Source organism: Corvus kubaryi, unplaced genomic scaffold, assembly GCF_017639235.1.
Source record: "Corvus kubaryi isolate FWS band 111438036 unplaced genomic scaffold, C.kubaryi_AGA036_p1.0 37396, whole genome shotgun sequence".
Lineage (NCBI taxonomy): Eukaryota > Metazoa > Chordata > Aves > Passeriformes > Corvidae > Corvus > Corvus kubaryi.
The window spans coordinates 22,780,763-22,806,266 of record NW_024581135.1 but is presented as its reverse complement, the minus strand read 5'-3'; the positions used below and the strand labels follow the sequence as shown (position 1 = coordinate 22,806,266).

Here is a 25,504-nt window from a genome sequence, read left to right as displayed (position 1 = left end):
GCAATTATTGTGGTATTAAATAGAGACAAAATGGTTTAAGAACACCAAGTGTAAGGCTAACAAAAGGCAGAATCATGCATGGAGATATGTATCCAAATTAACTAAACAGCATCAGGAGATTTGGGGTTGAATTTTGGGGTGTTTTGGGGTTTTTTTAAATAGAGATATCTTACGGCAAAAATGCATAGTCCCACTGTATGCCCACAATGAAGATTCCAGTGAAGAAGACAAAAAAATTTGGGGACAAAGCTGAATAAGTCTCCTGTCAGCAGATCTGAAGGGGAATGCTCTCCTATACAAACACCTTGGATACATGGAAAAGTCCATCAGCTCTCCTCTGCTGTGTAACTTCAATGTAAACTCAAAGCAATGTTAGAGTACACAGCTACGCTTTGTTATAATAGACTGGAAAGAAAAAAAGGGGTACTGATTAAACCTCTTAAAACACAAGACATCTGCAGCATTTACAAATTCCATCTGGATTTTGAATACAACCTTAGGCAGAGAGCACTGTGATTTGAGAGCCATGAACTGTGTCTGCAAACTAATTCTGTACACAGTTGGCAGAAAAAGTCATACACCAAAATTGTGGGTATTTATTTGACATCCTAATTTCGTCTGGACAAAAAAATTCCCAACTCATAAAATAAGGTAATAACATTCTGACTGGTTAATGAGACCTTTACCTTGTGCCAACCTTTTAATGGCCATTTTCTCTTTTTCAGCATGAAACCTTCATGTTTGTCTGGCTTCTGGACATTGGTCTGGCCTATTTTCAGACCCTCTATGATTTCCCAGCTGTCAGGTTCCTGGTGAAAAAGCATGAAGACACATCGATTAATTAACTGTGCACACACATGGTGAAAAATTGCACTTACAAGTGGCATAAATTCTTCAGTGCAAGATAATGAGTAGGAGCCAGGCTTTTCAATCAACCTATTTAGGTACCAAACTACATGGTCATTATATTATGTCTAGCTGTATCTCATTTAAAACTACTAAATATAAACATTTTTGGAAGTCTAACCCTTAGCAGGTAAGGTGTATAGTAAGAGTGCCCTTCGTGCTATTTCTTAATCGTAAAGAAATTTAAATTTTCTGATCTATAAAGTACAAGCTACATTGGTTCTGGATGTCCCAGTTTTTCCTCCAAATCAGAAAAACTAGCAGAAGAGGTTGCTTTATTGTTGATTTTGAGTGCAGCTAGTGATAATCTACAAAGGCATTTTATGACACAGCTTCACTGGCTAATTGAGCCTCCAGAAAACTGCAAAAGGTAGGGTTTTTTTTTATTTTCCTGCATTAATTTTCACTGTATTATGAGAAATTTATAGGAAAGCTAACTAATTTTCTCTCTAGAGAGAAAAACACTGGTTGTATCATTTGAGATACAACCAGTTGTATGCCTTTCATGGAGCCAATTAAAGCATATTTCTGGTATACAGCATTTCTTTTGCATGGTGACTGGCGCAGCTCAAGCCAGATTTACAATGTAACACAGTTAACAGGTAAAGAACTGTTGGAATTGTCAAAAGAAGAGAGGCCCGGGCTTCGGCAGGGGGGAGAAAATTGCAGTCCAAAACCAATATGGTTGATAAGAGCAAAACTCCATTTATTAGCAATCCAGAGGCGCTTATATAGTATACCAGCTTGTTAACTCTTAAGTGGCTTAAAACTTATCAAAGCGAATTTCTACTTCTACATAATTGGACTTGCATTGGCAAGCTTCTACTGCTATGTTATGATTAAAAGAATTCAGAGTCCACCTCCCTTCTCTCCCGGTTAGCACATCTTATCAGTACAGCTGCATCGTTTCGAAACTCCCTCTTCGTTCCCAGCCCTGTTTTTTTTTCTTCACACAAGAATTTTCTCATGGAGAGTTTTTCTCACACACAGGCCTTTTGCTTACAGGCCTATTGCTACAGTTCTTTTATTGATCCCATAATGCTATCAATGATCCATGCCCCTGATCCTTTAATAATTGCAACAAAGAACAATATTCTTGAAGAGAACAAGACAGAGTCATGCCTGTATTTCTATACTATTGCTACTACTGTAATCAAAAGTATTCTGCATCAGTTTAAAAATCTGTTATTGCCAGCTTCCTCAGACTATGAGGAAGCCATACTAATGTTATACTAATTATACCTTAAAAAGCTGTAAAATTGCATTTTCTCAGTTGATCTGTCATAATTCCCAGCAATGTTATGAAAAGTTATCAAGAAAGGAAGGAGGTCATGTAGCATCAAACATTTAAAGGGAAAAAAAACTTGTTTGTCTCCACATTTCCTAAAAAACTGTTCAAAGCCAAGCGCTGTCAGTCTTTCCTAACACCTCTAAATAAATTACACAGCCCTGATAACATCAATATTACTACTATGAAAATATAGTTGCAAATGTAACAGCAAATTTCAAAACTAATATTTTCAATAAGGTCTTGGTATTTTGAGAATGGTGAAAAGCTCTATCCCAAATAATACATACTGTAGTAAATTTTAATATAAATCTTTATTCAGCTTATTTTCCCCTGAATAAGCATAAACTAGCTATCCTATTGTCTGTAAATGCCATACTCAAAATCCACCTTTTTTACTTCCCCATGTTTTGTTTCAATAATCTATTTCCATTCTGTGAAGGGAAGCACATATGTATTACTTTTTCCCTACAAGGAAGTACTTGGCACTTGAGGGGGACAAATTAAACTCCAAGTCCCCTGGGGCAAGCAGAGAGTCTCTGCATCTCTGCCAACAGATGCTTCACCATATTGATTTCTCCTTTAGATGATCAGCTGCAGGCATAAGTCTTTTATCTACTAGATAACATCAGTATTGATTACTTCTCAACTAGAAATCACACAATCTCATATAGCTTTTCATTTAAACAAAAGGCCAGATACAGAGGGATAAAATGAGCCATTATTCAGTGCAGTGTGGATACTTGTCTCCTGCTGCATCAGTGCTACAAGCTGTTCTTAAAACCCCCTAAAAATCCTAACTGCGCCTCATCCCACGGTTTTGGAGTGTTGAGCCATGCCCAATACAAGGGTCATTATGAAGGAGAGACAAAAATGGGAAAAAAACAGTGAAATTGATATGCTTGTGGAATCCTCATCCAAGGACAATTCTCAAGTACAGCGCCAGTACTTCAGGACTTCAGTGATTCCATAGGTATTTCATGAGAAGCAGCCCAGTGCAAAGCATCATGACTGGGGGAACACAATCACAGCCTTCAGTCCCTGGGTCTGCACATGCCCCATGTATGGGGATTAAGGGAACCATTACCAACTTCTTTCTCAACTTTTGACTGCAAAATATTTATTTTCCAAATAAAAGAAAATAAACCATTTCATTTTCCCTGGATGAACAGAATATTTCCTTTTGAAATTGTTTTACCAGGTCTGTTTCAGAACTTCAGGCATTACGTTTCTGATTTTTCTTTTCCACCAAATATTCCATCACAGCATCCTCACCTTTTCAGTAACAATGTTACTTTTGGATATGAAGTATCATAAAATGAAGCTTTCTTTATGTGGAATTAGACTTGTTTAGAATCACTTATTCCAAAACTGAGGAATTTACCCAAAAAGAAGTTGACTTCAAAACACCACACACACGGCTCCACCTCTCATGAGGGTGGTGTCACAAGGGTGGTGCCACCCCTGCAGTTCCATCCTTTTCTCTGCCTCAGGAAAGAAAGTCTCAGCAAGAGCTTTTAAATTTCAAACTACCCTCAAGGGATGTTATTAGGACATATTTTTTAAACTAATATTTGTTAGGAGCAATTTTAGACTTGGATATGATTTGCTCTTCCTTAATAAGAGGATTGGACTGGAAAATTTCTCAAAGTCTTAGAATCATACAACACCCTGAGTTGGAACACACAAGGATCATCAAAGTCCCTTCTAGCCCCGTACTCTGAGATAGCAAAATTTGTTCCTAGGCCATCCATGGGGAAAAAAAAAACAAAAAACCACCTGAATTTTGGTAATATAACATCTACTAAAGATTACTGGCTCTTCCTCCACCTCAGTTACGGAACAATGAGCTCCAGGGCAGACTCACAATATACTCAATGGTATCATTGGAATATCACGGAATCATACAAAACACTGTCCCTAAAGTGATAGTCTAACTACTTTGTAACTCTAGAGGGAAACTCACTACACAGATTCCATCCCAGGCTTTTGCTTACCTTGGATAGAGAGAGATGATCGCTTTCAAGGAACTGCTTGCTTAAAGAAGGGTCTGTGCTTCCCGAAGAAGCCTTTCGCTCCAAAATATGAACACTCTAAAAAAATAATTAAAGACAACATCATGGCTCAAAACATAAAAAACACTACCCATCCATGACTTAAATGCACAAATAGTTTGCCTTCAGAGGCAATATACTTCTCTTTCTTTATTACTGGGTTTTTAATTAATTACTCTGTTTAACCTAGAAATGATGGTGAACTAAAAAAAAACCAGGAAAGACAAGTAATGCAGTTCTTACCTACACAAAGTACTCCTAACCAGACCTATCATGTTTTCTGTTAATATACAAGACACTGAGTGCACATATTGTGCAGTCAGCACTGCCCTACATTCACTTCTTCACATAAGATATTACTGCCTCTAAAATATTCATTATCACACCTTAGCATTTTGTTATTGGCTTCTCAACTGAGATAAAGTAACTCACCACACTAATGCTTTTAAATAGATTACAGGTATTAACAAGATCAGTTACTGTGTCTCAGATGATGGGCTTGCTGGTGAACATTCATGGAATACTGTGATCTTAAACCACTGCAGCTGTTTCTACATATGACAATACTATAAAATTTTATATCTTCAAAGCATTGTAATAAAAATGAAATACATAATGTCACAACTAGTCTTGAAAAAACTGCTATTCTTAAAAGACATCTAAACATCTTTCCATTTTCCAGAAATGTTTCGCTCCTATTTTATAAAAGAAAAAGCATTTTTGATACAAGAGAAAATGACCACAACCCTCATGTGTGGATCTGCATTTCATTCTCTGGTGAAATTTTGCTGCATCTCACACTACTATTTGGCAAGAATTCTACCACAACACGTCATTAGTATCTCTTTGGAATAATATAAAACTGCTTTATTTCCAGGACATGCAGCACAATGACAAACTTGCAATTGCTATTACCCTCTGAGAAGCGTATGTTTTTCTCAACTGAAAATGCCAATTAAGTTTTGTTCACAATTAAGCTTCTTTGCATTGACTGAAGAAATTACCCAGGTACCAGAGACAGCAGAAACAATCAGGGAATATAAAAGCACATACAAACAGCACTGTAAATACTATTGTTTATACAAATTATTAAGTACACAAGGACCATAACCAAACTAAATGAAAATAAACACAGTTATTCATTTAAATGCATGTGTATAACACAGACCACATCTTGCTGCAGAGCAACACACAGACCTTCATTGTTCTCTTTCAAGTTGCAACTGTGAATGAGAATAGGAAAATATGGGGAGTGTCTCTGTTGTCAGTGGAGATTAATAAGCATCCCTGCCACCACACAACAACAATTAGTATTTAATTTCAGTTCATTTTAATTAAATTTTACAGTGAAGAATGCAGAAAATCAGCAGTATTATGTTATTCAAGGGTCAACCAGCAAAAAGCTTCGTCATTTATGCTTTAAAAACTTCTGCTTTATTAAAGGAAGTCCAATCTACTTATTTAGCCCAGTGTATTTTACTAGTCAGATGACAAAAAAAATTTGTATGTATGTATATAGCACAAGTGTCTGTGTTACATATCAAGTAATTTAATAAACTAATTTGAGCTGAGAATCACAAAGTTCCTAATGATAATGATAAGCTTTCTCACCAAATAAAGGAAATGCTACTTATACACAGTATCACACTTTAACAATATACAAAAGAACCAAATTAAAATGTCTCTCGATTAGTATAATCAGGATGATTCCCAACTTTCTTGCCAGTTTTGTCTGGCAGGCAGGAATCCATCCATCCTGAGATGGAGCAATGCCCAACACAGATGTTCAGAAGGTCTCATATGTAGCAGCTGGTGCAGTTTGTTGTTACATAACTGCAATTTCATTTTGTACGATATTTAGAGAGGAGTAGCCCAACAGCCCTTAGCTTGCCAGATTTCCAGTGACATTTTCAATTAAATGATTTTAAGTCAGGAAGGTTTTGCGCCTTTTTCTTTTTTTTTAATTAGCCTTCAGTCATTACAGTTCCACTTCAGTTGAAAAATACATTATTAGCCAGCAGCACTTTAATGAATGCTGACTTATTCAACTATTTGTTTGAAAATTAGAAAATGAACACCTTTCAAATAAAATTGTCTTCTTTACATTCCTTACTTCCAGAAGTGTTGGCTCATTGCCTATATATGTTTGCTTTTCAATTCTCTTTTCTCATGACCACCATTATACTGACACAAATTTCTTTAGATTTGTGACATGTCTCTAGCATAATATTAAGAGACATTACTTGGTGCAAAGTGTTTTCCAGTAATGCATGTTATTTTTCTGCAAAATTACAACTAGACATCACACAATTGCTTGACATTTTGAAAAGCAGCTAATTTTACAGTGGAAGAATTTAGTTATTTGGAATCAAAGAAATAAAAATTATTTAGATCTTGAAATTATTATCAAGGCTTTTTTTGTATTTTAACATGAAAAACAGAGTTGGTAAAGGAAGCAGTAAAAAAAAGTCTGATAAGAAGGAAGAAAGAGGCAGACCAATATAGCTTCTGGGGTTTATTTATAATCAAACCAGAAAATGAATAATAATCCATTAAACTAGGCATATCAATCAACCTGGTACTCTTATTCCTCTCATCCCAAAAATACAGACAGACAAAATCAATGTCTGCATTGCTGCATTCCAGACTCCCCTCAGGTTTCAGGATTACCTATGCACTATAGCTGGTTTCTCTTGGAGGAAAACGCCAGCACTGGCAAATTCTGTGTGTTCTTGAAAACTAATTCAACAGAATTACAAGTTTAATTCAAATTACTATGTAATTCTATTGCAAAATCTTCATCCTAACTACAATCCTTCCTTCATTTTTATGATTATCTACAACATACATATGTGACACACATTTGCCTCAAAATAGCCCTAGCAAGCCAACATATGGGGAACACAAATGCTTGTTCCACCCTGCATTTTTTTCCTTTTTCCCCAAAGACATGAGGGAGACGAAATTGATGGAGAAAATAAAATAGCACTATGACGTTGCATCATATTCTCATCTTCTCTGGAAGGCAAGAATGGAAAACATATTTTACAATATCCTTCCATGTATCTTGCCAATTTCTTTCCTTACTTTGGAGTTCAATGACTCATGCACCTCACTGTTCTGGTTTTGGCTGAGACAGAGATAATTTTCTTCTGAGTGCTGTTACAGTGCTGTGTGTTTTGGATTTAGTATGAGAAGAGTGTTGAAGGCACAGTGATGTTGCTGAGTAGCTCTTACCTTAAATCAAGGACTTTTCAGTTTCTTGTACTCTGCCAGTGAGGAGGTGCATGAGGAGCTGGCAGGGCCATAGCCAGGGCAGGTGACCTGAGTTGGTCCTTGGGATATTCCATACCATAGAATGTCAAGCATAGTGTATAAACTGGGGGAGTTGGACGTGAGAGGCCGATCACTGCTGGGGGATGGGCTGGGCCTTGGCCGACAGGTGGTGAGCCATTGTATTGGGCATCACATGCCTTTCTTGGGTTTTATTTCTTTCTCTCTTTCTTGTTCTTTCTTTCCCTTACAATCATTATTGTATTACTAAACTGTTCTTATCTCAACTCCCAGGTTTTCCTTTGTTTTTCCTCTGATTCCCATTCCACTGGCAGGGTTGGTCTCCATCAGACCAGAGGCTGAAGACCCTAACTTTTGTTTACTGAATCTGACTTCCCATTAAAACAAAAGACATTCAACTGTTTTCACAGGAAAGGCAAGGAAAGAAAAGAGATTTTGAGTAAGTAGAGACAGAAAATCCAGTGACAAGTCTGACACTCATGCCTCTCCCTTCTGCTTCACTGCTTATTTACTTAATGGAATTAATTATATTTAATGCAAAGACATCTCTATAATTTATAATTTATTAATTTCCCAGAAAAAGACAAGCTGGTGAGGATTTCATCACTTACATTGGACACAGACTCTCTGTAGTTCAGAAATGTGCACAACATGTGGTTAACAATTAATGAAAACAATCTGATGGATCGTTTCGGTTGGTCATAGCATTCTAGCAGTCTTCAACACCCATAACCATGGGGCCTAGGCATACACTGTCCTATGACAGCAATTCAAAATAGAGCTTTCCTGACTGAGTTTTTTGTACTGTTCTTTTTCAATCCAAAGTGCTAACTAGCGCATCTTTTATTATTTGCTATTCACTGGAATTCTTTTTGCAACCTAGCAAAACTGTGTTCTTATTTGAATTCCATTTAGTATGAAGTGCAATGTTTAATCACTTTCTCTCAATTAAAAAAACCACTATTTTCCAGTTATCTGAAACACAGCAGAAGCAGTAAGGTAGACACAGACTTGACTGCATATGACAATTTTTACTACCTTCTAAACAAGCTGTGATACATGCCGAGTTAGGCTGCAGTATTATTTGCAAAGGCTGTATTATTTTCAAGGTTATAACCTTGAAACTTGCTTTTATCTTCAGCTGCCTCTCAGCCAGCTCTGGCTTTCCCCCATTAATGTTGGAAGAAAGACAGACTCTTGAATATAACTGTGAGGGAAGAGCGAGGGCAAAGCAAAACAACCATACCTCATCAATACATTTCTTCTATCTTCTAGCACATTTTTTAAATTTTTATAAAGCAGTCATGGTCCTATTCTTATCCTCAGTCTTTTCTATTGGCACTGCTCCACAGCTGTTTTCAGCAATCTCAGCTATCAGCTAACTGACAAAGGAACTTCAAAATACTTCGTGAATACCACACACAGTTAATATTTTTCTTCTTACTGTAACACATGCTCAGCTTGTACAGAAATGTCTCTTTGTAACCTTTTTACTGCAAGACAATATGCAGCTCTGTAGCATATGTATAATATCCAGGTACGTCTGCCTGCTTCTTTCCTGGGATATGCAAAGTACACCCTTCTTGTATAACAAAAATGTCAAGGATTTGTTAGCTCAGGAGCTCTCTGTCAGCCCTTTCCAGAACTCTAGCTTTGTATTGTACTTCACGTCAATGCTTTTAGGCTCTGGAAGCAAGGAAGACTTTGCTATTCAAGGTACTTTTCAACAAATTCTGAAGACAAATAAGCTCTTGCTCCGATGAAGATCTTCTTGGAGGGAATCATTAGCACAACTGGATAAAGGAGAAAAGAGCTATCTGTCATTGTAACAGCAACCTTCCTTTTGCCAGAACGATGGTTTGGAACAACTACCAAGTCACAGCCTCAGTGTCAATGACAATCTTCTCCCTTTGCATCTACCTTAAGATAGTGCAAACAGATAAATTTACAGTGTCTGACACAGAGAATTCAGATTTTAGCTAATGATACAAAGCTTTTTTTATGACTATTGAATAATCACAATTAAAAGGCTTGATATTTTGTTAAATAGTCTCAGGCTAGCAGTTCATTTTAATGATGCTGAGATAGTTAAAGAAAAAAGGAAGGAAAATAAAATTACATACACAAAAGAAAATCATTACTTGATATGTTAATTTTTTCATGAATGAAAACATTCTAGACATGAAAGGGAGTCAATGTTAACACAAATAATAAATGAAAAAGCTGGACCTTCCTTAAAAAAGTGCATAGGTTCAGAAGAAGAGAGACCTTTCTTCTTGTGACTCTCTTTCACTTCTTCCTGTAAGCAACCTACTTAGCCTTTCTCAATATCCTTTAAACTTCAATATACACAGTATAAAAATATAGGAGATAGGAAAAAGAGGGGGTTGAAAAATTTTTAATCTGATTTTTTTTTTACATGAAATATTATTCTACTAGGGAGGAAAAAAATTTTTATGTAATCACTTCATTTTCAGTTCCACACTAGAGTATTTAATAAAAACAGGAAAAGAGAGGTGTTGGAAGAGCAAATAGCATTACTAAGGCACACAGTTATTCTGTCTAATACATTTGTATATTTTGAATGTGGATAATCCCAATCACACAGGAGTGTCTAGAAAACAGAAGCCTCCATATCATACCTGCCATCACCCTCCCTCTTCACTTTTGTGCATTTCCTCTCCACTGAGGAAATGAAAATACAATCATGGTTCTCTTTCTTCTCCCCCATTTGTTTCCCAGAAATCCTCAATGGCACTTCAGAAGAGTTGCATTTCTTCCTTCCAAATTCGTGTGTATGTTGCACTTCGAGTTTGTATCCTCAAGGATGAGACATGCTTATGTAGGACATGTATGCATGAAGGGAAAAAAATGAGACAAGAGGAATGCAAAAGTGACCATGTTCTGAAAACACCACCTTAAATTATCTGTCAAAATTTACATGGGTAATTAAGCTTTTATGAGAGCAATTTCCCTGGTTTTGTAATAGAAGATAGCTACAGGCACCATTTCTAATCAAACTGACATATTTTTTAAAAAATAAATCTTTCTTCATAGCCCACATCTGAACTTCAGCATTCTCCATGGAACCTGTAAAGCACTCCTAGAGGTAGGGTAACTGAGATAGCAATGTTTATGAAGCTCAGAGAACATGTACATACAGCCCCCTGGGACAGCCTGGTATGAATGCTATCACTGTCTCTCCTTGACTGTTCCAGACCATTTTATCTCTTCAAAGCTTTAAGGCCAAGTCTTTCTTAGGAAGAGACAGCATCTCCATCTATTAATCTCCAGGACTGTGCTCTGATCTTGTCTCTAAACCAGTGAAGATATTACAAAGGGCAGGAGCAGTCATGATCCAAGTATCTCGAAAAATGGACTGGAGAGGCCCATCCTGTGCACGTGGACAGATGTACATCTTCTGTTTGCTGTCTATCTCTCAGGTAAATTCTAGACAGAAATACAGGCACAATATGAAGGACATCTGCTGTGTGTCTGCAGGCTAGCTTCACACACACAGCCAGCCTGATGTGTCCAGGGGTACTGGGATCCGGGGCACGTGCTGCTGCCAGTGTATGCCAGCAGTTCTGCCCACAAGGATTCCCAGTGCTGGAGAATGTCTCACACTTTCAATGCACCCATCAGCATCAGTACTTGGGGGTCTGCCTTACCCTTGGGATCAATCTGTACCCATTCCCTCCAAGTATCACTTGCAGGGGGTTCCTATCCCACCCCTGGACAAACCTGTAGTCCAGAGAGCTTCACTTTGTAAGTTTAACCACCTTCTGAGTTCACTCATCAAATTACCCATTTGAGTGATAAAAATCTAACAGATCTGAGATTTATGGTTTCATTTAAAACAAGCACTATGGCATTGAACCTAATGTAACATTCACGTGAGTATTCTACAGCTTTAAAAGTTACATCGCTTCAGACATTTTATCAGACACTGAAGTAAGACCCACTACCTTCCAAACCTAAGGAATGTTTTCACACTCTGTCAAAGGCACAGGGAAAAAAAATGTAGAGTAGCAGCAACTAATCAAGTTAAAGAATAATTGCATGTTTTTGTTAACAATTTTGGCATTTCATTCTTCGGCTCCCTCAGAACATTTGCTTGCTCCAGTGAGTTGTTGCTTTTGAAGTACTCAACACTTCCTTCTCTAATCCTGCTTCAATAGTTTTATGTGAAGAAAGTTAATTAGGAAAGCTAGCAAAAGAGAATTACATCACTGTAACAACAGTACTTGGCATTTAGTAGCCTCTTTAGTTTGAAACTCTCAGAGAGGTTAATAGCTATTATTAAATAATTCTCACAAACAACTGCAAAGTAAAAAGGCTTCTAAAACTCTATGCTTTGCTACAAAGCAAAGCTAGGAGTAAAGCTGCATGTTCTGAGGTCTGTATTATGTCCATCAGACAACTGTCCATCCTTGCCTTTCCTACTTTTTAAGTCACAGAGAGACAGAAACAAGTGAAATTTACAGGTAACCAATAAGAATATTTTTCCCAGATGTCACATCAGTCTGACAGCTGTGAGCAAGTATGTAGGCTGCTACCCACCTTCAGAATAAAAAAGGTACATAAATGTGCTCAGACATCTCTTCCACATGGAATATATTAGGTTATATCACATCACAATCTTGTATGCGCAGCACTGTCAAAGCATCTACAAAATGGTGATACCCACCTTAGGAAACACCACTTTCAGGAGACTACTTCGATGAAATACAGTGGTTGTAAAAAGCTAAATAGGCATTTTCTAGTGCAGACCTTTAGACAAGACCAGAGCCTTGGAATTGCGCTCTGCTTCTAAATTTCATGGCCAGGTAAACATCTTCAGCCCAAACTCAGTCCTTTTTGAATACCTTGTGTACACCCCTTCTATTAGTCAATACTGCTTGTACAGAAGGGAAAAAAAACCAACCCAAAACAAACAACAAGCCATACTAAAATCTGAAAAGCAGACTGCTGCTGTGGAAAATCTTTCTTCCTCTTTCTTCAAAGCCCCCACCTCTCACTCTTTACAAATAGCTAAAAGACAATAATCGTTTGAAATATGAAAGCTCTCCTAGTAGAAAGGTGACAACACAAGGCTAAATGCTATAGGACTAAAAGCTTTCCTTCTTTTGAGATTGCTGTGTAGGAAAAGAAGCAAGGATTTGTTGAAAAAGCAAACTGATAAACAAAAACACAAAAAGAGCAAGAGAACAGCTGATCGTCTCTCCCCCATGAAAGACCAAAAAGAAAATTAAGACATTACAAGAGAAATCCTCACACAATATAGAAGACATTGCTACATCCATTTTCATATCATGCATTAGCTAGCTTTTAGGTGGTGGTCAGAAAGGTCAAAATCTCCCCTTTGTTCACAGTTTCAATATGATTACTCTCCTTCTGTATCACTCCCTCAGTTTAGCAGCCTGAGGTCAGGCTCCAATTTGCCAAACTGCACATTATTAACCCTATGATGTATTTGCTTCTTTCTTCTCAGCACAATATTCCTACCCACACACTGCAGAGAATATATAATGTATTACACTCTGCCTTATGAGTTGCATACTTAGTCAATAAATAAAATACAGAATATTTTTTATGAATATAAAGAACTTACACCCATAAAATTGAATATACAACATATGATTTTATCATATGCAGCTGTACTTCTAAGAGTTGTTAGTTTTCCTCCATTTTGCTGTGCAGCAGTATATAGCTAGCCTTTTCAGAGTTTCATAAGGGATAAAAACAGGAATCTCCCTTGTCAGCATGGCCCACAAAATAGGCTATCAGAATTGCACTTTTTATGCTACCTTTTGTACGAAGACTCTTCTTGACAGTGGAAGTGACAGGTTTTGTGCTCTGCCACAGTTCCACACTAGGAAAATCTGCTGCTGCTCCCTTCTGAAGTATTCCTTATCAAGGGTACCACAACTGCCTTCCCACTCTATTCAACTCAGGGGCTAAACAGAGCAGGCTGTTTCTGGGCCTTCTACTGTCTAACCATCCAAATTAAACACGGTTTTAATGAAAATGAATGACAAAAATCTGAAATCACTTTCTTAGCTATTGCTGGCTTCATTAGTCTATTCATTTATCTATTACTCAGTCATGGAGCCTGAAAATTGGCAATGTCAAAGCTTTTGTCTGCTAATTCTCTTAGGTGATGTATATTGTACAAATAAAAAAGCTACAGTAAAATACCAGCATTATATACAGCACGACATTTTCCACTCTCCCTGAAATGATTTCTCGTAGTCATGTTCACACTCATTCAGCCTCCTGCACCATAATTTATTGGGAAACTGTTCCATAATTGCTGGTATGACTTTGACAAGAATTATATTATGAGAATGCTTCAGTCATTAACCATCCAGAAATAGCCAGTGTTATCCTGACATATGACAATAAAAGCTACACTGGCACTTCATCCAGTCATATCAATTTCCATATTCATCTATATTACCAATTTAGGAAGGGTGCTTTCCTACTAGCTGCTCTGAAGAGTCCAAGGAGGCAGCAAGACACAATTTTAAAGACTTTTCAAAGTAAAATCCAACAGCCCCTGAACCAAAATCCCATAACCCCTAGCTATCATTGTGTTTGGGCAAAAGCCTATGGAAACCAAGACATACAAATAATACCACAAGCAAAGAAATAAATTAAAAATGCAGTTGTTACACTGGATGGTAGGATGAAATGGATGTTTTAATGTGTCTCCATGCAGAGAGGAAATGTGCATGCTCCTTTCCCTGGATGTAGCACCACTGCACTTCATGCCGCGTTGCACGCTGCAGTTCTTTCTGCAGAAGAAATTGCTCAGCCATTCATTCTCCCACCTTTAACACTGAAAGCACTAAGGCAAAAAAGCAAACGCCTCGGAGTAGCCCTTCCAGTCCACATTTACATGCCTAAGTACATCGTTAAGCATCATCACACTTTATGGGATCCTCTGGATGCATCACACCATCAACCTTTATAGCATTATTTTAAAATCATGCTTCACGTTTCCATGATCAAATATGGACCTAAAGTTAAGCATCCATTTCATTATGATGACAGGTATACCTTGCTCTGTACCGTTGCTATGGTAACAGATATGGTAGCCATTAGATTTATGGTAAAATGTATTCCCAAGAGGTAAATTTGGTTTTTAATTCCTAGTTGCATGGTTATGTCAAATTACCTAATTACAAAGAAAACTCAGATAATATGCTCTTAGCTGAGACCAGCAGCTCCTGAGACTCTTGCATTTGCCTTCTTTGGGTTTAAATGTAGGAGATAAAATACACTGATGCTTTAAAAAAATGACGTCAAAATTCTTGCTCCAGATGGAACTAATGAAAAATTAAGAGGTTATATCCTAACCAAGACTTAATTAATTGAATAAAGCTATCCAAAATCCTGTACACTATGAAAGGGAAAATATTATCACCTGTGAGAAAACACTTTTTGGATTTACTTAAGCAATGGAAATTATTTAAAAAATTACACACACATTTCCTGCCTGTTATTAACCATACATCAGAATTCTTCTCCTGATTTAACATTTTAAATGTACCTTGTGGTGAGATTGTTTACATTCAAAGCTGTAAATTTTACAGTTTGCATTAAAAATTCTCAGGCTTCAACATTTTCAAAAGAGGTAAGGGAAAAAACTTCCTCAGCAGCAGCTGAGAAAATAGTATCAGAGCTGCCAAACAACTAGCTGAGAAAATATTCCTAAGCCGTTCAAGTAAATGCATAGTACATCAAATTATTTTAATTTTTTTTTAATTATTTGCCTCTTTTCCATGGATCAAATTCAAAATATGTTTCTGTTCTAACCAATTTTTCAGTATCAACCTTTTCATTTGTAAAATATACATGTAAGAACATATATGAAATCTAGTGGATAGCTCTGATACTTTCTGAAGTGCTCCCACTGATATTGTGGCCAGATTGTACAGCCAGCCCTCAAAAACCCCCATTTAATTAATACAGTCTTAATCTCAAGCAGATCCTGGAAAAAAGATGCATTACATCCACATAAACAAGAGTCTCTTAATGGAAGTCTACCACAACCAGACTAGTACTCTATGAGGTAGTACAATCAGGGTTAATTTGTAGTAAAAAAAATAATATTTAAAACGTTAGGTGTTTACATAAAGGATGAACAAGATGATATTTAAACTGAATTACCACCTTCTAAAGTGATAATGCATCTCTGTTGTTAGATTTACAAAAAGAGATATTCATAGATGACACAAAACAAATTTATGTAACAGTAGGTTTCTGCTGCCAAAAAAATCACTTCCCAAAAGACTTCAGAGCATGTTTCCCACTTGTCCATGTGATTATACTTCCTGTTCCAGTGCTGTACATAGTGCCCATGTTGTTTTTAAATCTTTTTTAAACCACTTTAGAAAATGGAAGAAGTAAATTCAAAAACTCAACAGTTTTTGGCTGTAGTGATATCATCCAATGCTATAAGCAAGCAAATCCAGAGCTAGCGAGAACTAACAGCCACATGACAGGAATAAAAGTATCATCCCACCAGATGTTACAAACAACTAGAGCATTTCCTTACCTGCCTCCTGTCTCTCTGAGACGATGACGAGGAGGAGGCACTTCTATGTGATGGAGTGGATGTTTTGTGAGCTGGAGATATACTCTTCTCCTCTGAACTCATCTTTGCAGCAAACTTGTATTAATGATCTTGTGCTCTTATCACTCATGTACAAAAAGGCAAGGGATAGTCTTCTGCATCCTTCTGTTTCACAGTTTATGGACAGCCGAAGAGGAAGTCAGTCTCAGCTGAACTGCACCGTAATAAAGAAAAATGTGAGAGAAAGAGTGAATGAACATACCCTCGCTCCAAAGTAGCTCTGCAGCAAAGGAATCTGTTGACTATTTAATCCAACACATCTCCCAGTCTTTTACTCCCCTTCCCAACAACTACCCAGTACAAATACAAATGCGTTGTTCTGCCTTCTCACAGAACATGAAAAAAGTAGTATATTATTTCAAAAAACCCTAAGGAAAGGTTTAAGTAATTTGCAACAATTGTCAGGCAAAGTTTACAAGTCCTTGATAATGGGGCATTATCCTGCATTATATCACAACATTATCAAGTAACTCCTCAGGACTTCCCTTAGAGCACAGATACCACTGAACACCCCATCATAATCAGCCCCTTGTAAGAATCCTGCAGTTAGATTAAGGACTCTTCAAGTATTTAAAAACCAGGTCTCTCTCTCAAAGGTGGTGCCCTCACCTGCAGTATCAAAGGCTTTACTGAGGCAGGGGGAGTGAGTGGCTGGGGGGCATCTGGCTGCTGGCCAGGGCTCACCCACCCCAGCGCAGGGAGCATTCCCTCTACTGTTCATTCAGCCACTGCTAGATACATCACTGCTTTACAAATACTAGAAAATTTCTCTCACTTGTTTCTCTCCACCCAAACCTTTCATTTCCTCCCACAAACAGAACAATAGATACTTAGAGCAGCACAGAGGATATCTGTGTTAATAAACAGTCAAACACTACCTGTCAAACCCCATCAAAATTCTGCAAGTACATCATGAAAGTCCAGGAATGGAGTTAACGCTTCTCCATGTTTAACAGATCACCGTGATCTTACTTCAGCTGATACAGCGTCTGATCTTCCATTAACCTTGGATAAAATTATTCTCTGAATGAGATGTTAGCTGCAGGCAGATGACATATCTTCTCCACTGCCCTCCTAATTTTGAAATAGTGCCCTTCCCCATTCGTTGTGATGACAGCACACCAAGGGTCAGCACAGCACAGCTAGCTGCAGATGGGTGTGGAGAAAGGTGCTGTCCTGCACCATGTTAAATCAGATCAGGACAAAAATACATTAACACTCAGACATGACTGCACACTCAAGAAATGATGCCATATTGAAGACAGAGCTCTAGCTTCTCCAGACACAATAGGTATCCATGCAATAAATCATCCTGAGCCCAGATACTCACACAGAGGCAGCTAAATGATTATTTACATTGTGCCACCAGTTTCTGAATACTGCACCCTAAGAAACATGCTCCTGCTAGAGCCAAGATCTGTGATGACTTGAAACAGACACCTTTTCTGCTTGCCGTACTAAGGGAAAGTGGAATGACTTCACTTTATAAGTTATCAGTACTTTTGCAAGTATGACTATCATCCATATCTTATGAATGAGCTTCAGTCTCCATCAAGGAGTCTCCCATAGAATTACAAATCCCACATATTACCCACAGAGTCCACACAGCATCCCAGTGACATGAGTGGGAGGACACGGCTGTTCCAACAGCAAAAGCTGCCCACATTCCCTGAACATCTTGGCAAATTCTGTATCCTTTTCAGGATGACAAGCTCCTGCTAGAAGAAGCCTAAGAAGATGGGTTAGGCTGTAGCTGCCAAAGCCAGCTACAAGAAGACAAAAGTTTGCAGGAAGAAAGAAACAAGCTGCACAGCACATTTTTTTCAGAACTTCAGAGAGCAAACATAATGAAAATGAACCCAAAGAGAGGCTTTTCCTTCTATCCTAGCATACCAGGGACTGCTGGCCTAGTTTAACAGCATTTTCATACCCTACAAATGCATCAGGGAAATTTTAGCCAAAGAGGTGTACCAACAGGGATATCTCAAGGTCTATACAATGTTCATTTAAATAAAAAATGCAATTACAAAAATCAGAACAAAAATATAATCCTAGTTTACAGAGCTGTGCAGAGCACTTGAGTTATTTAATAGGAAATCTGCAGTCACTTTCAGCTATGAGGTCACTGAATTTTTTTTTTAGCAGAGTAGCCTTCAGGCAAATGAAAATCAAACCCTTTTTAAAACATCTGATCTTCACTCAGTTGACTCATGTGGAAAAAAATTATATTTAGTAATAGCACAAAAGGACAGTGGTATGGCACTTCAAGTGTGTTCTGAAGGCTGTCTGGAAGCAGTAGCTGCTGTTGTAAGAAGCAAACAAGCAGTACACAAGGAAAACAGTTCTCTAAATAGCTGCCAAGTCTGGGATTCTGTCAAGTATGGACTTTTTCTTTTGAAAGGTATTAAAAACAAAAGTAATGGCTTACACCTGAGCCAAGCTCCACAGTGGTTCTCTTGAACTCCCCAAGGACTAAGAGCTGAACCTAACCAACAACTTGTTCAAACCACACCAACTTGTGACCAAAACAAAAATGCCACAAATACAAAACCAGCCCCCTTCACACTACAAGAAGCAAACGTTTCTTCTTGCCCTATTTCACAGCAAAAATAGCTTCAATACTAAACTACTATTACTTATATATAGGAATATATATAGGAATTTCAGTTCAGGAAGTGTAGTTCAGGGTTAAAAGTCAAAAAAAGACAACTGGAATATTTGAGAAATCATGCCATGTAAACAAACAAAAAGATGTATTTATACAACAACAACAAAAAATGTAAATCAGCAAGAGTTAGCACGGAGCTCTTTCTTATTGTTCTTGAACATTGAATTTGGATTCTTTCTATATAGCTAAGAGTCTATCTTCCAATTTTGGCTTAAAATTTGGGCATTAGATCTTTTTTAGAGCATGTTAGAAGGAATAAATCTAGTGGAAATGACATAAAGAGATGCCAGTCTCTCTGTAACTATGACTGAAGCAAACAATTAGAAACCTAATTTTTGGCCAACAAATTGAATTTACCAAAATGAAAACGATGCTTTTGAAACATTTTTCACAGGCATTTTCCATCAATCACTGGTAATTTTGCTATTGATTTCAATGGGAACAGAAGCAAGCCATATACCATGGTAGTATGTTTCTAGAGAGTAACAGAAAATCTAAAAACACATTCAAAAACTATGATGTTGGGATTTGGGTGAGTGGGGATGACCTCTGGTAATGATGCATTTGTTCTGATACTGTTTCTTAACAAGTACAGGGCAAATTTTATTATCCCTTTACTTCACAGCAAAAATATCTTCAACCTGGAAGTGTTTTAATCGATTTCATCAGAAATCAATCAGAAAAAAAATAATGACAAAGACAAGGGTAACAGCATTGGCTGCTGGTTATTAATTGCTGCATATCCAAGTAATATTCAACTTGTAGGCTGCATTTTGCACACACCAATTAAATCCCTCATAAACTGCTCAAAACCACCTGTCAGTTCAGGACCCTAAGTTGATTCAGCCCATCAAATGGGGCAGGGCATTGGCCTGCTTGAAAGTTGCTTTGCCACAAGTTCCCAAGGCAGGGGATTCATTCATTGCTTCTAGCACACAAGAAGAGACAGACTGCCTCTAATGCAAAAAGCAGACACTGCAGAGAGGTTTTGGCCATCCAAAAGTATCAGTGGCCCGGATGGGAGTTTTGTCCTCAACTTCTTTTTATTGGCATCTCAACTATTTTGAATTTAAAACATGATAATTATCTACAGGTTCTGCAGTACATTGTCTTTTAAGTTTACTTATTTTTTATGCAAGGCAATGTATATAGAAAAGTAATATGCCCAAAGTCAAGGAGAGAGCAAGTCTCATAAGCAAAACATGCAGTGAGGCCTCTGATGCATAAGGAAAAATACCATGTGCCATGATTTTAACATCCTCCAGATGAAACAAACACCTATACCTAATTCTATACATAAAGGAATGCAAAATTACTGTACAGGAATGACAAAAAGAAATTATTTAAGAAATATCCGAAAGATTCTTTATTGTACAGTTAAAAAATCGTTTCTACTTTCTTAAATCTCTGGTATTGAATATTTCTTCTATAACTGAGAGCTATTCCACCACTTTCTTGCAGTTCATCCCTACTATACTTTTTTTAAGCTAGAATTGAATTTGAGATAGTGTTTTCTCAATAATGTTTTTGTGCTGGATTTCAATTGTTACAACTTGTCTGGGCCTGGGGGGAAAAAGCTATGGATTCCCCATTCCTCATGCTTTCTCTGCTTCAACTCAGATTTGGATATTCTTTACTATACAGTAATTTTTAGCTCATTTATTCTCAGTTCATTAGTGGTGTGGTTTGGGACTTTTGTCCCCACCCTCTGCTGTCTTAAATCAAGCATTAAACAGATCTAGAAAAAATTTCATTCTTCATTTCTTTTCTGTCCTCAAAGCGTTACTGTCTCTTTCTGTCTAAATAAACAAAGGAAAATTACACACTTTATTTTTCATATCAGAAACCATTCGTGTTTACACTAGAGATATTTTGCTTACCCAGAAGTCCTGTTATCATATGAAACAAAATTATTTCAAACACATTAAAATAAATGACCAATCCACTACCAGGCTGTGGAGTGTGATTATTTTTATATCAATGTTAGGCTAAATAGCTTGAAAGACAAGGAAATGCTGAGAGCTACTTACTGATTTCTCATCACCTTATATCTTAGGTTACCATATGTTCGATTCAACATCCCTCCGAAGTATTTCCTGGAATTTTGTATATTGAACTGCTCAGTAGTATCAAAATACTGAAGGAGACACTGAATCGCCATATAAAAATTCATTACTCTTCATTTTCTTCAATGAACAAACTACAGGTTGCACAGATTGGCATTATCTGAAACTTCATTTTAAAATTGAGTATTTTTATGCTACTTGCTAAAATGTTAAAAAAGAAAAGGCAGAGGGGGAGGAATAAAATGGAGACAGGCTATTTTTACTAGGGTGGAAAAAAAATTTTTTGAATGACATGAGACAGTGTACCAGAGAGCAAACTGGGCAAAGACTTGGAAACACAAGCTGTATAAACCACTCAAAATAATTGGGCGACGCAGAGGAAAAAAGCAGTGTGTGGAATTGAATATAAGCAAGTGAAAGGGTAGGAATATTTGGCTATCATGCTTTACAAGCCTCCGCTGTATGGCAAGTCCACTGACACTGAATAGGAAATCTCTGTCCTGTCCCAAAATCTAAAAATTGTCCAGCAAGCCTGGGCAACTGCATCAACTGCAGCGTGGTTTGTGAAAAAGCTATTAGCAGAAATGACGAAAACATACAAATGCGGAAATTGCATAAATCCAGAGTTATGAATAAATGCATGTCGTATAAAAGATAAATTAACGTTCTCACTCGGTAACTCAAAATGAAGTCTGGACTCAAATAACAGACTGCTGTAATAAATGTTATGTTGCTTCTCACTCTGATTGAGTCTTTTCTGCAAGAGTGCCCAGAATACTTCAGAGAGTGTTTAATATCTTGTGTGGTATTGGAGTAATTTGAGAAGACAATTTAGAGCGCTGACATGAATCTTTAGACATAAATGAAACAAAAGTATGCAATTGTCACTGGCATTCATTCAAGCAAAACATTCAAACTGATCAGGGGCTGCTTTTCACTTGGGAAGGAAGAGGTTTTCTGTGATGCTGTGTGGCTGGGTAACACAGTCATTCGATATTCAAGCATTCACTGAAGGCCAACCTTTGTTCTCATTTAATGAGCAATATGTAACTGCCTCTTTCCCTCTCCACTGCTGACCTTCCATGCAGGAAAATCATAACCACACTTTTGTTACAGTACAGGAATGTTGCAAACACAAAAATATAATGGAAATAAAACTTCCCAATGCAGTAGCAAAGTTGTGGTGATTTAATAGACCACTTGTGGGAAATAAGCAATTTGTCATTTTTCTTTTTTAACAAATAAGAGAACCAATCCCTTTACAGACACTATTTGAGAATGAGCCACATCACTTTAGGAAAGTATCAACTTTTTAAGAAAAGGTTTTCATTGATTCATTTTAAGTTTTATTTGCAGACCTCTGAGCAGTGAATTCTAAATCACTGATTCAAAGCTAGCAAAACAACATTTGATCTAAGGGAGCCACTACTGATTTATTTTGAGGTCCAATATTTATAAGTAGGAATAAATGAGGTGCTACAGGAAAAATGGGAAATCTATATAGCACTAAATGATTTTTAAGGTAGAAGATATCAGAATTCATATGACTGTGTTACCATTGCTCTTTTCAGGTATCCTTATGAAAATGTACTTACCTATTCTCAGGCATGCCTAACAACCTTGGCATATGCAAGGTCTCAATCTGATATTATATACAGAAATGCCTACAGTGTCTAAATACTGCCATAAATCATTCTCTATCCCATATTCAAGATGCTCTAGATCCTGCCTATAGCTAGGAAATGAGTCCCATGCAGCATTATCCCTGGAAAGGAGCTCTGATAAAGACTAAGCTGCTGCACTTAGCCCAATTTGCAATTTCCATGATCATGAAATCATTTAGGTTGTAAAATAGCTTTAAGATCATGTCTCAAGACCTTCAACTCTATGCAAATGTTGCAGGCTTGGAAATAACTGTCTGGAAAGCCCAGTGGAAAAGGACCTGGTCAACAGCCAGCTGAACATAAGCCAGTGTGTGCCCAGGTGGCCAAGGAGGCCAATGGCATCGTGGCCTGTATCAGGAATAGTGTGGCCAGCAGGATCAGGGCTGTGATCATCCCCTTGTACTCGGCACTGGTAAGGCCACACCTTGAATCCTGTGTCCAGTTCTGGGTCCCTCACTAAAAGACAGACATTGAGGCTGTCCAGGGAAGCAGTGGAGTCAGCATCCCTGAAGGTATTTAAAAGACATACAGCTGCAGTACTTGGTGACATGATTTAGTGGTGAACTTGGCAGTATTAAGTTGTGTTTGCATTCTATAACCTCACAGGTCTTTTCCAAATGTAATGATTCTGTAGTCCTGTAAATGGCAAATTATACTGATCAAATTGTGAGCAGCCGATAATCTGCCTGAGATCATGGTGTTGATCAGCAGCCTCTCTACTGCAGGGTGATCAAGGCATGCAGTCAGCCTTTCTCCTACAGTCACTTCACTGCTGGGCTTCAGCAGAACTCTGCTATCTCGCGTTTGCTTACAAGGCTTACTGCGTGGTTAGATGTGGGCACTCATCTCCTTCACCTCATTGATTACTCTGTTTGCTAATTTAGCTAAATCTATAACTAGACATACGCAGTAGCAATGCAGCCACTAAACTCAACTGGTAACAACCCCAAGGGGTTTTATGTCTTATTTCATATGAGGATAGACAAGAGCAGCACTTACCCATCTTACAAGCAGTTTCCTGCAAACTCTTTCAAGATTAAATAGTTAAGTGGTTAAGACACAATGTTTATGTCAATAAGAGCAAAGTCTAAAGTAGCGCTGTCCTTAATTAGAATACCACTTCTTCTTGACTGATTGATATTCAGTAATGCGGTGAAAGTAATGGAAAAAAACCCCCGTTTTTCATAGATGTCACGTTTTACAGCCCTACATTTCACAACCTCCCATGACAAGCATTTGTTGCAAGAATTATCAAGGAAATTAAAATGAATTAACATGGTGTTTCCCAAAAGAGTAACTAAGTTTATTCAATGAAGTGGTTTTTAAAGCCCTTAGGCTTTGTTTTTGGTGCTCAGGTTAAGGGGTGGTTTTAGTTTTGTGGTTTTGGTATGTTGTTTTTTGAGGGGGGCAGTGTGCAGGTGAGAAAATCTTGTCACTTTTTAGCTTTTAAGGTCTACTTCAGTATGTAATCTCTACATCTTACAGAGCTTATTCCACCGGAGACTGCAGTACCAGCAAACATCGAGACACAATTATTTCATGTCATCCTTAACAGAACGTAGTGTGCCCCAACACTTGGTATGATTTCTTTGTCATTATAATTTTTTTCCTGAGCAGCTAGTCCAAGTATGTCTCAATAATATAAAGACTAAAATTAGTATTAAGAAAATCACTTGCATGGGCATATATTTGTGTAAAATACACAATTATGAGAGACTTCATCAAATAGATGGATGAGGTCAAAAAACAGATAATCAGATTCACACAAGAAGAGGACAGTACAACATCTGCCTTTTCTATTTTCTGCTTGCCTACACGATTAGGCAGGGCTTCCTTCCCTTCCAGAGGCCCCAAAGCATTCATAGCAATTAGTGAAGTCCCAGTATGTCCAAACCTCCAGTTTCGATGACAATTTCAAAATAAACCCTCAACTCATTCGCAGCCTCTGAGGATTGCCTCACTAGCTGATGCGATCCCAGGATTTTCATTAGGAAATCTTTGTTGTTCCGTGTTCCTCAGGCTATTACAGTAATAGAGCACTATTGATTTGTATGGCATGGAAATGTTTTGCATAGTACAGAGTCAGCATTATCAGCCTCTGTCATATGCATTTGTAACAGACTGCTGAGAGCAGAGGGTTCAGTGTGTACACAGATTCACAAATATATAAATACAAATGTGGAATATATACCAGTCAAGCATTAAACAGGAAAAACTAACTGATGGACATTACCATCCTTTCCAGACACACCTAAATCTAGGACATCTTTTTCAAAAAAAGAAAAACAAAGAAAAAGAAATGGAATACATGCTATAATATCCCTTTTTTAAACTGAAAATATTGGTGGGGAATTTTTCATTTCCATCCAGACTTTTTCAGAGAACCACATTTTTCAATTAAAAAAAAAAAAAAGCCAAACATTTTAATCAAAACTCAGGAAGTACTTTAAAGAATGAAACGTTTTCATGCATCCTGCTTTTTTTCATGGGAAAAACCCTCAAAAGTTTCAACAAGCTCTTAAAAAAAATAAAAACCAGAAACCATTTTTTTCCTTATTTTAGTAATTAATTTTTTCTTTACCACTCAGCAACTTAGACAAAAGAAAAATATATTAGAACCCTCAAGACACTTCAGCTGCTTTTTGATGAAGTCTCAACTGAACAGTGATCTATAGCAAAGAAACTAATTTCCCTTATAAAAGAGCTATAAAATGTTTTCACAAAAATGGTATTAATCTTTCAGAGCATGGGAGCCTAAAAGTTTCTTGTGACCCTTGAAATCCATGTTGTCTGGCTGCATTTTACTGCCATTCATTTATTAAGCTATCCCTTGTTTCTCTGAATGTTTTATTTCCACTACCACACAAACATTGCATTTTTGCAATATGTTTCAAGGCTACCAAGTAAAATTTTGATTCAC

The 25,504-nt window shown here is 37.4% G+C and overlaps 1 protein-coding gene across 5 annotated transcripts in view; it reads right to left on the bottom strand.

The window, feature by feature from the left end:
* The window catches only part of OSBPL6 (oxysterol binding protein like 6), a 102,139-nt gene that overhangs the window by 41,418 nt on the left and 35,217 nt on the right, over positions 1–25,504 (bottom strand). For all 5 annotated transcript variants that reach the window (XM_042040515.1, XM_042040517.1, XM_042040516.1 and 2 more), the window contains exons 2-4: positions 16,109–16,340; positions 4,192–4,287; positions 687–809 (exon numbers count right to left, since the gene is read on the bottom strand). In XM_042040515.1, the coding sequence (XP_041896449.1) occupies positions 687–809; positions 4,192–4,287; positions 16,109–16,210 (321 nt within the window). In that variant the 5' untranslated portion in view covers positions 16,211–16,340. The remainder of the gene's footprint in view (positions 1–686; positions 810–4,191; positions 4,288–16,108; positions 16,341–25,504) is intronic.